The 14276-nt window shown below is 46.7% G+C and overlaps 1 protein-coding gene and 1 long non-coding RNA gene across 4 annotated transcripts in view; both read left to right on the plus strand.

Annotated features, from left to right (window-relative positions):
• The first annotated feature begins 1291 nt into the window (after positions 1-1291).
• NSMCE1 (NSE1 homolog, SMC5-SMC6 complex component) overlaps positions 1292-14276 on the plus strand; it is a 31447-nt gene continuing 18462 nt past the window's right edge. Inside the window, exons 1-2 of one of the 3 annotated variants that reach the window (XM_045461816.1) lie at positions 1292-1399; positions 6892-7038. In XM_045461816.1, coding sequence (XP_045317772.1) covers positions 1300-1399; positions 6892-7038 — 247 coding nt within the window. In that variant the 5' untranslated portion in view covers positions 1292-1299. Of the gene's footprint in view, positions 1478-6891; positions 7039-14276 lie in introns of all 3 variants that reach the window. The other 2 variants (XM_045461817.1, XM_045461818.1) reach the window with 2 other exon arrangements.
• On the plus strand, positions 7045-14180 carry LOC123589556. The gene is made up of 2 exons (XR_006708387.1): positions 7045-8139; positions 8625-14180. It is a non-coding gene; the product is annotated as an uncharacterized LOC123589556 (long non-coding RNA).

Genomic DNA, 14276 nt, shown 5'->3' on the forward strand with positions numbered 1-14276 from the left:
TTTTATAAAGTATTTTATTAGTAAAGATAACTCACATCGAGGCCTTACTATGCATCAGATACTCTAAGTGGTTTGCAGGTATGAACTCCTCTCTTCTCAACGATGTATCAACAATGTGCTATTATTATCCCTGCTTTATAGATGAGCAGACTGGGATGGACAGCTTCCATATTTTGTCCTGGGTCTTAGAGATACTGAGTTTAAGAACCAGAATTCAAATCCAGACAGTCCAGCTCTCTAGCTCAAGTTTTTGTTTTTGTTTTTTTAAGTTTATTTACTTATTTGGGGGGGGGAGGGGCAGAGAGAGAGGGAGAGAGAATCCAAGCAGGCTCCTCCCTGCTGTCATGGCAGAGCCGGATATGGATGGGGCTTGATCTTACAACCGTGAGGTCATGACCTGAGTGGCAATCAAGAGTCCGATGCTTAACGGACTGAGCCCCCCAGCCGCCCCCCAAGCTCAAGCTCTTAACTAGTACACTCGACAGCTTTCCTCACTCAGCAGACAGGGAAACTGAGGTCCAGAGAGGTTGAGAAATTGTCCAAGATCACAGGAGCGGTAACCGGTCAAGTAGGGATTTGAAGTTGTCATCACAGAGATAGATGCTTCCACTCTGCTGTTCTGTAATCAGTTACCTGTTTCCCTGCTAGACTGCGTCCCCGGGAACTGGGAGGCAAGCGTTTGTAAAATGAGTGCCCTCGCCTGGCAGAGTCCACTCACTTCTCTTAATAACTTCATTTGCTTCTCCCAACAATCCCTAAAGACAGTAGCACATTGAATCAGCTCTTCCAATGTGCGTGATTTCTTTCAAAACCTCATGAACACACTATTTCATGGGGACTATGATCATCCCCATTTAACAGAAGAAGAAACTGAGGCTCATTGCAGCTCAGTGACTTGCCCAAGATCTGGCAACTAGTAGGTGGCAGAGCCAGGATTTCAGTTCAAGCTATGTGACAACAGAGCCCTCATTGCTGACCCTGAGGCCACAGTGTCGGTTGTACAGATGGGGAAACTGAGGCCCCGGGGCAGCGTACTGGCTTGTGTCCGCGGAGCCATGACTTTTAGGGGGAGGATCCCGCTGCATGCCTCCCCTTCCGACTCCTAGGTCGCGGGGTGCCACTGTGGGGCTGCAGGCGGAGGGAGGCAACCAGGGACCCAGCCGGGTAAAGCGCGTAGAGAGGCGCGAGAAGAGGCGAACTCTGCATCTAGGGGAGGGCCTCCGCGGCACCATGGCAACGGCGCGGCGGGAAAGCAGGAAGTGCGTCACCAGGGGAGGGACTAATAGGTGACATTCACCAATGGGAGCGCAGCGCCCGCGTTCGCCCCGCCCCGCAGGAGGAGCCGAGGCCGCCTTTCTGCCTGGGCCGCCGGCGTCTGGGGCTACGCCGGGGTACCGCGGTGGGTAATCCGGGCGCGGGGCCGCGAGGCTGCCAGGGATGGAAGAGGGCCGTGCAGAGAGGCGACGGAGGACGGAAGGTGGGGGTCAGGCCCCGGGGTCGGCCCGTGTCTGTACCGGAGTGTGGCGCTGGGGGCCCGGGGGCTTGGGGCTCCTCATTTCCTGCTGAGGGAACTGAGGCCCAGAGAGGGGCAGGAAAGCAAAGTAGGCTGGAACCTAGGACCTCCGGCACACAGACATTGTTAAATCGTAGTACCAGGTGGACAAAGCGTTTTGCTCCTAATATTAGGTGAAAAAAAGCAAAATACAGAATTCTGTCCGAACCGAATACGTAAAATGTCGCCTTTGTGGACCACCTCAGTTATCTCGCCGCCCTCTGCCCTTGTCCTAGAAATCCTTACTTTGTGCAAGTCCACAGCCTCGTATTTTAAAGCCCGGAGGCCAGACGTGGTCAGAATCCCGAATTTCTCGGATTTTCGAAAGGAATATGATGCATATATTCGATGTTAGGTCATACCTTCAATTGGGGTCTGGGGCAGCTTCTTGTAATCAAATACACTAATATTTTCACAGCTAAATATGTGCGTATTTACATCAAAGGAGGTAAAGGACCGCCATACAGAGTCTCACCTTAGGTCAGGTTTTCAAACTTAAAAGATTTTGGTTTTAGGACGTCTTTTGATTTGAGAATTGTAGGTAGAGCGGTCCTGATTTAATTGTAGGCTCCTGTTCCTCGCTTACCTGGACAGTTCCTGAACTGTTTGTTTTGCCACCTTTATGCCCATCACCTGGGCCCTCCGTCTCTCTTAACTCATCTTTTTAACATTTATTTCAGCTGGTGTGTAACATATTTACATCCTTTTTTAATCAAGATATATAACATATGTGGGACTTCGGCTCGGGTCATGATCTCACGGTTCGTGGGTTCAAGCCCCGCATCGGGCTCTGTGCTGACAGCTCAGAGCCTGGAGCCTGCTTCTGATTCTGTGTCTCCCTCTCTCTGTCTGCCCCTCCTCTGCTCGCTCTCTGTTTCTCTCTGTCAAAAATAAATGTTAAAAAAAATGTTAAGACCTATAACATATCTATAAAAATGTTTGCAACTGTAAATTTAAAGAATAAAAATAAAATAAACACCCATATATCCACCATCAGGTTAGGAAATCGAACAATTCCATATCCGTAATGCCCAGGTTGAATCCTTTCTTCCCGTCACTAAAGACAACCACCTCCCTGTATTGTGTTACCTAATCCCTTGTTTTTCTTTGTGGTTGTTACTGTGGATCTGTAATGACTACCACGTATGTTTTGCTAGGTTTTATATTTTATAGAGGATCCTAATCTATATTTGTGTGACTTTATTTTTGCATGTAACATTACATATATGAGATATGTCCATGTTGACGTGAGTAGCCCCACTTCACTTACTTTCATTGCTTCGTTGCTATTTTGAATTCCGTGGCCTGATTGTAAATGGAGGCGTTCTTCAACTGATTGCCTTTTAGACGGTTGCCAGATTTTTGCTATGACATGGTGATATTTTTGCTATCACACATTTCCTGAGGCAGATGTGGAAAATTTTCTGTAAGTTATATACCTAACAGTGGATTTCTGGGGCACCCGGGTTTGCTATTAATATCGAATCGTCTGAAGTGGTTTATAAGAAGAGTTTACCCTTTACCAGCCTCAGCCATTCTGAAGAATTTTTGCCTATACCTGGGGATGAATAAGACATTAATCACGGTGGCTTGAATACTCATTTGCCTGATGACCTTGAGATTGAGCATCTTTTAATGTATTTATTCATCATTTGTGCATCCTCTTTGAACATTTCTGTTGCTTATTTCTCGCTTACAGTTATCTTCCCCTTACTGATATGTAGGGATTCTTTGTTCTGAGTATGAATCTTTTGTGGCTTCACTGTGTGTCAGATACTTTCCAATTTGTAGCTTTTCTTCTCTCTTTCTCTCCCACCCTCTACTGTTTTTGGTGAACAGAGGTTTTTAATTTTAATGAAGTAGAATTTATCGGTATATTCCTCTATGGTTTATGCTTTCTGTATCTTTTTAAGAAATTCTTCCCTGCCTTTGGCTCATAAAAGATGTTCTCTGGGGTGCCTGGGTGGCTCAGTCAGTTGAGCGTGCGACTCTTGATTTCAGCTCAGGTCATGATCTCAAGGTTCATGGGATTGAGCCCCATGTCAATCCTGCAGAGCCTGCTTGGGATTCCCTCCCTCTCTCTCTCTGCCTCTCCCCTGCTCTCTCTCTCAAAATAAATAATTAAACATTAAAAAATAAAATCTTGAAAAAAGAAAGATGTTCCCCTATATTGTTGTCCAAAAGTTTTATGGTGTTTCCTTTCCTACGCTCTTCACCCTCCAAAAGATTTTTATGCATGGTCTGAGGTGAGGGTTGGGCTCTCTGTTTTTTCACATAAGGGTAATCTGTTGCCCTGGCACCTTCTATTGAAAAGCTTGCTTTGATCTGGAGTTCCATTTCTCCAGCGTATCAGGTATTCATATCTGTGCGTTTCTGTGTCTGAGTTGTCTGTTCTGGCCCACTGGTCTCCGGTCCATGTCTGTACCATTGTCACACATTGTTCCTTACTCGAGCTTCAGAATAAACTGCTAACTGGTGGAACAAGTCCTCCTGCCTTTATCTTCTCCCAGAATGGCGTTGCTGTTTTGCCTTTATGTTTTCCATGTAAATTTTGGAATGATCTCATCAAATCACTCACAGACACAAGAAGCCTATTGGGATGTTGATTGGAATCCCACCGATTCCGTTGCATTGGCTCAGTTTGGATTTGAAAGTGGTTGCTTTCAACATTCCATCCTTAAGTATGATGGTCACTGTAGGTTTCTGTCGATATCTTTAGTAGATAAAGGAAGTTTCCTTCAATTCCAAGTTTGTTAAGAGTTTTTAGTACCAGTGACTGTTGAATTTTATCAATCGTATTTTCTGAATCTATTAAGACGATAGTAGGCTTTTTCTTCTGTATGCTGTTAATGTGGTGGCTCACACTGATTGATTTTTTTCCAGCTTTATTAAGACATTATTGACATAGAACATTTGACTGATTTTTAAATGTTAAACTGCTGCCCGGATAAACCCAACTTGGTTACCGTATATTATCCTCTTTATGTTGCTAGTTCAGATTAACGTTTTGCTTAGGACCATTGCAGCTATGTTCCTGAAAGATACATTTTCCTTTCTTTTGAAGTCTCTGTTAGATTTTAATGCCCAACATATGTCAACCTTATCAGATGATTTGGGGAGGGTTTGCTCTTTTTTGGGCTCTGAGATAGTTTTGTGACATTTGAAATCACTTCTAGAATGTTTGATAGGACTTCTTGATAAATCTTTCCGGATCTGAAGTTTTCTTTGTTGGGGGATAGATTTCCCACAGTGTGTCTTCAATGGTTATAAAACCTGTTAGGTTTTCAGATCATTCTTTTTTTAAATTTTTTTTTTTTTCAACGTTTTATTTATTTTTGGGACAGAGAGAGAGACAGAGCATGAACGGGGGAGGGGCAGAGAGAGAGGGAGACACAGAATCGGAAACAGGCTCCAGGCTCTGAGCCATCAGCCCAGAGCCTGACGCGGGGCTCGAACTCACGGACCGCGAGATCGTGACCTGGCTGAAGTCGGACGCTTAACCAACTGCGCCACCCAGGCGCCCCTCAGATCATTCTTTAGTTGGTTTTGAATGGATTTCCTATAACTTTGCCTATTTAAAACTCATGATTATTATAAGTTGTTTATGTCTCTGCAATTAGTGTTCCTTTTTCATTCCAAATATTGTTTATTTGTTAGTCTTCTCTCGGAAGATCTTGTCAGAGGTTGGTCGCTTTTATTGTGTTTTTTTTTTTTTATCTTAAATTTTTAAAAATGTTTGTTTCTTTTTGAGAGAGAGAGAGATCGATTGTGAGCTGGGGAGGGGCAGAGAGAGAGAGGGACCCAGAATCTGAAGCAGTCTCCAAGCTCTGAGCTGTCAGCACAGAGCCCTATGTGGTGCTGGAACCCACAAACTGTGAGATCATGACCTGAATGGAAGTCAGAGGCTTAACCGACGGGGCCACCCAGGTGCTCCTATTATGTTTTTTTTCAAAGACTAATTTTCGTTTTGTTGATCTCAGGTATATGCTAATTTCATTAAATTCTGCTCTTTATTATTTAAGTCTCTTGAAATTCATGAAGAGGACTCAGGGGAAGAAAAGGGTTGAGGAGGGGGAAGGAGGAGTCCAATTTAGGATCTGTCGAGGCTGCATTTCCGGTGAACTGTTCTCAAGGAAGTTTCGCAGGCAGGCAGAGAAACCGGCCATGAGCTGGCGTGTCTGCCTTCCTCCGAGGTCCAGCTGATGTGCTGCTTGGAAAGAAGAGCGAGCGACAGCCCGCCTTCTTGTGTGTCTCCTAGTCCTGTCTCCTTTAACCTCATCTTCTGCCTTAAAGAGAGCTTTTTATTATCCCCATCTTACGGACGAGAAGACTGAGGCTTAGGGAGATGAAGCTTGTTAGCTAGAAATGTTTTCGTGCTGTGTTTGCCCAAGGTAACAGCCAGTTTCTTGTCCGGTCATGGCATCGCCTGGAGTGTGTATTAAAGCCTCAGAATTCCAGCCCCACTGCGGCCTGAACCTCCAGCGAAGGGGCCTGGGAATCTGTATTTTTCACGCACAGATTAGATGATTGTTAAGATGGAGCAGGTCTGGCAGACACTGGTCTCGGCACCACATGTCTATTTCTAAACCCACGCCCTTTGCCTCCGCACGGTGCCACCACTCCGTGGCAAGGGCAGGCTTTTTGATCAGGACTCATGTGATGCTTTTATCAGCTCTGATCTCTGTGGTTTGTGGAAAGACGATGTTTTAGTAGAGAGCAAGAGATTGAAAAAACACCCCACAGCGACAGTCGTTTCATTAGCGGTTTGGGAGACGAGGAGGAAGCTAGCACTGGTTAAGCCAAGTCTGCTAGGAGTTCTTCAGGCAGCACACACCGTTCTCGTTTTATCGTGAGAAAACGGGGTCTCGGCACACTTGGTCCCAGTGAGTCTCGTGAGTGGCCGAACCAGGCTTCAGAGCCAGAACTGCCCGGTAGTAAAAGTAGCCGACACGTAGGTAGCGCTCAGCCTGTCGCCAGGCTTTCACAGGTCCTACCCCTTGAACAATGTAATTCTCCGGTGGACGTTCTAGCGGTGGGCTCACCTTATAGGTCAGAAACCGGGCCACGCCCCCTTTCACACACTTGGGTGTGGAGCGGGTTGCGTCCAGGCTTGCTGGCTGGCTCCAGACCCCCACTTCTTGCCGCCCCCCCCCCGCCCCCCGGACTAGTGTGCTTGCCCCTGACTTGCCTCCTTTCTGCTTCTGTGCTCTTGGGCGGGATGAACTGGGGTCTGCAAGCTGTCACAGAGGGGTAGTTGTGAACGCAAGGAAGCACAGACCCCAGAACTTGGCTTTCGGAGCGCTCAGAGGTGACTGGGTGTCCTTTGCTTCTTTTCTTAGCGCCTTCGTGCACGCAGGGCGGCGCGCGGAGAGCGGGCATCATGACCGATGTCCACCGGCGGTTCCTCCAGTTGCTGATGACTCATGGGGTGCTGGAGGAGCGGGGCGTGAGACGCCTGCAGAAGCACTGCTATCGGGTCCATGGCCGTGAGTACCGTCTCCCTGTCCCCAGGGTGCCCGGGACCGCGCCATCCGCGGCTGGTGACACGGGTGTGAGCTTCGCCACCCGTCAGGCAGCACGCCTCACCTGGGCGTGCAGGTCTCCTCGGGCTCCCACCAACCCGTTTCTCACCTCCTCTTTGACCTTTTTTTTTTTTTTTTTTTGTAAGCAAATCTGACATTTATCCCAGTCAATGGGAACTTGAAGCGGCCTAGCTGTGCTTCACACCAGGGCCCCAGCATCTTCTCCAGCCTGCGTTTCTTCATGCCTCAAATGAAGATAATTAATCATCCTGGACACCGTGGAGGGAGGGGGTTTGGAGGGTTAAGAGACAAGATGCGTCCAGAGTTCCTGGCCAGGCCCGGGGAACGCGCTCCCTTGGCCGTGGCTGGTGAGAGGGCCGCTCGGCACAGTGGGTGAGAGCACAGCCCTGGACTCAGCCAGACCCGGGGCAAGGGCCGCCCTGCCCTGTGCGAGGGGTGGGTGCTTGAAGCATCTCCTGAGTGGGCTGCTCAGAGGGGAGGGGAGGTAACACAGGCGAAGCACTCAGGCCGGGCCGGGCTGAGTTTTCAGTGACGGGAGGGAGCCGTAGAAACAGCAGAAAGGATGCCAGCATGTCAGTAAGATCCGTATTGGTAGCTCTCGTGGAGTTGAGCATCAGTGTGGGGAGATCTTGTTGTGTGAAAGAGGAAGTGGATGAATTTCACTCACTGCACGATGTCACTGCGTTTAGCTTTTTGTGAAACCAGGATTCTTGTTGTTGGTGAACACACACATCTGCACATAAAGATGTAAGGGTGCACCGGAAGGATATGTGACAGACACACTTGTGAGGTGCCTGCCTTTGGGGAGACAACAGAAGACACCTTGGTCTTTATCCTCTTTTGGTCTTTCATTAAAGGAAAAAAAAAGAGTCGAAGCAAACAGGGTATTAGTAGTGTGGCCTAATAACAAGCGTCCCTTCTGATGAACGGGAGTACAGGTGTTTGTTTATATTCTTTGTTTTTGTCTTTCTGTCTGTGTGTTTAGTTTTCAAGAGAAGAGCAGAAACTGCATAGAGGGAAGCCAGCCAAGAGGGGTGAGGAAAGGTATGCGTGGGGCGCCAGGGTTACGGGTGAAGGCACACGAGAAGAGGGGCCGCATTTAGGGACCGGCGCCCGGGGCATAGCAGAAGAAGCCAGATCGAGAGAGGTGAAGGGTGGATGGGAGCAGGGAGGGCGAGACAGAGGGTACAGAGACGGGCGCTTTTCCGTGACGAGTGGGAGGGAGAGCAGAGGGTGCGTAGCTTTGGGGGGACTGGCCCCTCGAGGCATCCCGTGCGAAATTCTGGGCCTGCTGGTCCACGCTGACAAATGAAATGCTTGCAGGCGTCCTGCAGTGAGGAAACTTGTGTACCTTTGTGTGATCCCATGTATCCAAACTTCGTTGACCTGCGCCTGACATCCTTTGGGAGACCCCGGGCAGGAAAGCACGATGTGTGGGAACGACATATGTTCTTTTGGCGTGTAGGTTTATACATCAGGGACAACCTGTCGTATAGACACCACGGTAATGGGGTTTCTTTTGTACTTAGTTCCGGGGACAGGGTGGACGTCCGGAAGGACTTGAAGCAGGCAGAGCACATCATTAGTGCTGTGCTGGAAGACTGTCCTGGTGAAAGCATACGTGCTCTACTTGGCCGGCGCTGGGGTGAATAGAGGGCTTTGGTGAGGGCCTCCTTTATGGAAAAGGAACATCACATCTGCCAAGCTAGCTGTCCTTGCTCTGAAAAAACACAAGAGGATTTTAACCACCCACCCCTTGGTATGCTCCAGTGAAGGGCATAAGAATGTTTTTCTTAGTTTTTTGACTACATGGCAGTTCATTTCTGTTCGCCTTCAGTTTCTCATGTAAGTCCTAAATGTGGGCTTTAATGCTAATGGGGAAGTTTCGTAGCTCACTGCAAGGAGCCACATGCTGCCTTAGTACTAAGAATGAAAGTGTTTTTGCCTTTGTTTGACCTTTAAAGCTGTTATGACCTAATTTAGGAAAGTCCTGTACAATATATCTAGGAATTAATTTATTCTTCATGTTTTATGTGCCCTATCTGTGCGTCAAGATAAAGTGACAGCTGGGTCATCAGGATAGAACTGTAGTTCATTTTCCCCTAGCCTTCATTTAAAAAAAAAAAAAAAAAAAGAAAAGAAAAAAAAGCTTTTTCTCAAGGAGTGTTGTTATTTTAGAGATTTTCAAGCAAGGAACGTTAGAAAGAAATTATTCAAATTAAGTAAATACTTACAAGACCCACCATTATTATCTGTCTTTTGAAGAGATGCCCAGGAAAGTCCCCTTTTACCAACTGGAAAAACACTTAGCTTCTAAGATAATTATGAAACAGAAGGGTATTTGAGTCTGCGAGTTATTGTGATTACAGTTTCCCATGGATTTTCATCCAGCTTATCAAAAATACTTCCTATTCTGGGCTCTGGTTTGGGCTGTCTTCTTCCCGTCACTAGTGGGAGAAATAAATTCCCCAGTTCTCTTGGCTAGCGAGAGTTCAGATTTCGTTCTGGCATGCTGGCGTAAAGCCTCGTGTCTGGACTCTTCGAGTGGCACCGGGGACCCGCGTGCGCCAAGAGGGCACCTTGGGTTGCGAGCCAGAGCTTGTGTACGTGCATGAGGTCACGCAGCACGGCCCGCCGTGGCCTCCTGTGGGCCAGGGCCCCGTGCTAGGGACTGGTGACATAGACACACAGCTTTTGCTTTTGCCTTGGGTTTCGTGAGTCATGCAGACCAGACTCGTGATTCCAGGATAAGCCTCCCTTGACGGAAGTAGGGACAGGAAGCCTAGGGAGTGATGGTTAAGAAGACTTGCATTTGAGGATTTCCACTTTTGACCAAGATAGAGTAACAGGGACCGATTTACTTTCCTGTCTGAAACAATTGAAAGACGGACAAAATATCTGAAACCCTAGACTTTGGTCAGTGAAGCACAGTGATACCTTAAGAGACGGGACGGGCAGTGAAGGTTTTTTTCCCCTCCTGACACCAAGTATGTGTTGTCTTTTCCAGCACCTCCTCTCCAGTTCTCTGGACACCAACTGGATGTTGGTCAGCTCGGTTCTGACACTGTGTACCGGGAGTTGGGGCCAGATCTCACGGTTACAGGGTTTCGCCCCACAAGGCTGCCCCCATTTCGGACGCCAGTCTCAAGTCTGGACCACCTATACTTCTGACTGACCGGCTAGCAAGCGGGGAGTCCCATGACCCCTTCCTCAGGTTCAGTAATTTGCTAGAATGGCTCACAGAACTCAGGAAAACACTTGACTTACATTTGCCGGCCTATTATAAAGGATATAGCTCAGGAACAGCCAAATGGGAGAGATGCCTAGGGCAGGGTGGCCTAGGGGGGTGGGAGGGGGGCACGGAATTTCCACGCCCTTTCTGGGTGCTCTCTCCCGGCACCTTGATGTGGATCTCCAAATGCCATCATTTGAGGGTTTTCATGGAGATTTCGTTACAGATGCGTGGTCGATGATGAACTGGCCATCAGTGATTAGCTCCCTATCTAGTCCCTCTGTCCTTCCCCGAGATGGGGATGAGGCTGAAAGTTCCAGGCTTCCAATCAAGGCTTGGTCTTTCTGGCAGCCAACTCCCATCCTGAAGTTCTTTAGGGACCTGCCAAGAGTTGCCTCATTAGAACAAAACACTTTTGTTACCCTGATCGCTCAGGAAATTCCAAGGGTTTTAGGAGTTCTGTGCCAGGAACCAGGGATGACAACCAAGTATCTTTTTTATGCCACAGGCAAGAAGGGAATGAGCACTACAGTTGCCTCGGCTCACTTCCCTGAGCCCGTTTTCAGGCCACGGGGCGGGGCGGGGGGGCGGAGAACCTGAGCAGAACTAAACAGACTGGCTGAGCTGAGGGGATGGGGACGGGGGCTCAGGGAGACCAAAGCGCTGGCAGGTCAGAGCGGCAGAGGGGGTGTGCAGAGAGAGCTGGAGGTGGGGGCTGTCAGCTGAGGGCTGAGCTACCCGGTGAGCAGCCTGAGGCTGGGCAGAGATGTGATGGGAAGGATAAAGAGAGGGGCACTGGCGGCAGGGGGGGGGGGGGGGGGGGGGGGGGAGCAGAATCAGTCAGTTGAGCGGCTGACTCTTGGATCGGTTTTGGCTCAGGTCGTGATCTCACTTTTCTAGAATTCGAGGCCCGCGTCAGGCTCTGTGCTGACGGCTCTGTGCCGTGGAGCCTGCTTGGGGTTCTCTATCTCCCTCTGTCTCTGCTCCTCTCTCTCTCTCACTCTCTCTCTCAAAATAAATAAAATACATAAATAAATAAATAAATAAATAAAGACTAAGAGTGAAGCAGTGCCTGACGTCCACAGGGCTGGGAATCATGCCTGCTCCAGGCACAGCGGCTTCCCTGGGGAGTTCTGCGAAGTGTTTGAGGAAGAGGTGCTGCCAGTTCCACCCACGCGCCTCCAGAAAGTTGAAGACAAGGGAACCCTTCCCAGCTCGCTTTCTGAGGCCTGAATTATCCTGATACCAGAACTAGACAATGATGTCGCGAGGAGAGAAATCCAAAGACCAAGGTCCTTCATGAATATAAATGCTAAAATTTTAAACACACGGTTTTAGCAAATCTAATCCAGCGATATATAGAAAAGATGATACAATGTGACCAAAGTGGGGTTCAGCCCAAGAATGCAGGGTTGGTTTAATATTTGAAAACCAACCCATGTAGTTTGCCATATTAACAGACTAAAAAAAGAAAAACCATGTGATTGTGTCAGTAGTGCAGAAGACACATTTGACAAAATCTGATATCTATCTTGGCATGATGCCCCAAAAGTTTCTTACAGGAAACTACAGGGGAGAAGCAGATTTACAGGACAGGCTTAGAGCAGGAGAGAGGATTCAACAACTCTGCAGAGTTTAAAAACCTCACATGTGTTCTTGACCAAAATCCCTTAGCAAAGTAGGAAAAGAAGGAAGGTTCTTTAACCTCCTAAAGGGGTTCTGTGTGCTTCCTTCAGCTTCACATCACATCATACATACTTCACTGTGAAGACTAAATACTTTACCCTAATATCAGGAGCAAGACAAGAATGGCCATTCTAACAATCTCTCTTCTAGCCAGTGCACTTAGGCAAGAAAAAAGAAGAGGCATTCAGATTGGAAGGGAAGAAGTAAAACTGTTGATTGAAAGACATGATCTTCTATGTAGAAAATCTGATGGATCTTCAAAAAAGCTACTAGAGCTGATAAGTAGGTTTGGTAAAGTGGCAGGATACAGGATCAACATCCAAAAATTTGCGGTATTGCTATATGCTTGCAGTGAATCATCAGCAATTGAAATTTTAGAAAGTACCATTCAAGATAGCATTAAAAAACACAAAATACTTAGAAATAAATGTGACAAAAGTCTGTAAGGCCTGTGCACTGAAATGCACGAAATATTCCTGAGAGAAGTCAAAGAAGATCTAAATAAATGGAGAGACGCACCATGCTCGTGGGCTGTGAAGCCCAATACTGTTAAGATAATCTGTTCTCCTCAAGAGTTGGTCTGTAGATTCAACTCAACCCCAGTCACATCCCAGCAGCACTTTTTTTGTAGAAATTCACAGACTGATTCTGAAATTCACGTAGAAATGTAAAGACCTAGACAAGCCAAAACAATTTTGAAAAAGACAATCAAACTTGGAGGACTAACACTGATGAATTAAAGTTAATTAAGAGTGACTACCTGATCTTGAGACATAATACATAGCTCCCTATCAAGACAGTGTGGTATTGACTTAAAGATAAACTCGTAGAAGAGAGAGTCTAGAAATAAACCCACATGTGGATGGACAGCTAAGTTTTGACAAAAACGTAAAGGCAGTTCAGTGGAAATATTCTTCAAAAAATGATGCTGGAATAATAATTGGATAACCCCATGTTTTAATGACTCTCGAGCCATGCTTTGCACCATATACAAAAATTAACTCAAAATGTAACATAGACCACAACGTAAAACCTGAAACCGTAACACTTACAGAAGAAAACGTAGAAGAAAACCTTTGTGACCTTGGGTTCGGCAAAGCTTTCTTGAGTATAACACAAAGGTATGATCCGTAAGAGTACAAGTTGATAAATTGGGCTTCAGAATTAAAAAATTCTCTTTAAAATACACTGTTTAGGGAATAAAAAGACAAGCAAAATACTGGGAGAAAATGTTTGCAAATCACAATCCAATAAAGTACTCATATCCGGAATATAGAGAACTCCCCAAATCCAACAGTTAGGAAACATACAACCAAAAAAAAAAAAAAAAAAAAAAAAAATGAGCAAAAGACTTGAACAGACACTTCGCCGAACAAGTTCTGTAGATGGCACATAGGCACGTGAAAAGCGCTCCGCTTCCTGAGGGCAACGCAAAATGAAGCCACAGTGAGATATACTACACGCCTGTTAGGCCAAAATTGAAAAGATTGCGGACTGAGTAGTGACGAGAAAATGAAGGAACTGGAACTCTCTCTGTTGGAATCTAAAATGAGTAGAGCCATTTTGAAAAAACGCAGGCACTTTTATGACACAGCCATTTCTGTTTCAAGTATTTGTTTTTAGACTCAAGAGAAGCGAAGATACATGTCCCTACAAAGGCTTGTGTGTAAATATTCAGAGTAGTTTTGCTCGTAATGGCCACAGAGTGGAAACCTGGCCATCCATCAACAGGAGAGCCTGTAAATGGGCTCTGGTATGATCTGTCTCCTGGAATATACTACCTGGTAGGAAAAAGGAACGAGCTGTTGCTACATGCGCCTGTATGAATGAATCTCAGAGTGATTATGCCGAGTGGAAGAAGCAGGGGAAGAGATTACGTGTTGTAGCAGGACTCCATTTACGTGCAATCCTAGACAGTGTGTACCTGGGTGAAGTGACAGGAAGGCCACTGGTTTCCTGGTGATGGTGTAGGGGAGGGTTGTGAGGGGTGAGAGAGAGAGATTACGAGAGTTTGAGGGAACTTTTGGGGGGTGATGGATCTATGTATTGTCTTGATTGTAGCGATGGTTTCTAGGGTGTGTACATGTGTCAGAACTTACTAACTTGTGTCTTTAAAGAGGTACGGTTCACTGTATGTCAGTTCTGTCTCTCCAAAGCAATTTTTTTTTTTTAAATCTGAATTTGAAACCACTTTACAACTTGGTGGCTGTATAACCTTGGTCAAGTCACTAAACCTCAGGGCTTGAGTTGTCCTAGCTGTGAA

Source organism: Leopardus geoffroyi, chromosome E3 (assembly GCF_018350155.1).
Source record: "Leopardus geoffroyi isolate Oge1 chromosome E3, O.geoffroyi_Oge1_pat1.0, whole genome shotgun sequence".
Lineage (NCBI taxonomy): Eukaryota > Metazoa > Chordata > Mammalia > Carnivora > Felidae > Leopardus > Leopardus geoffroyi.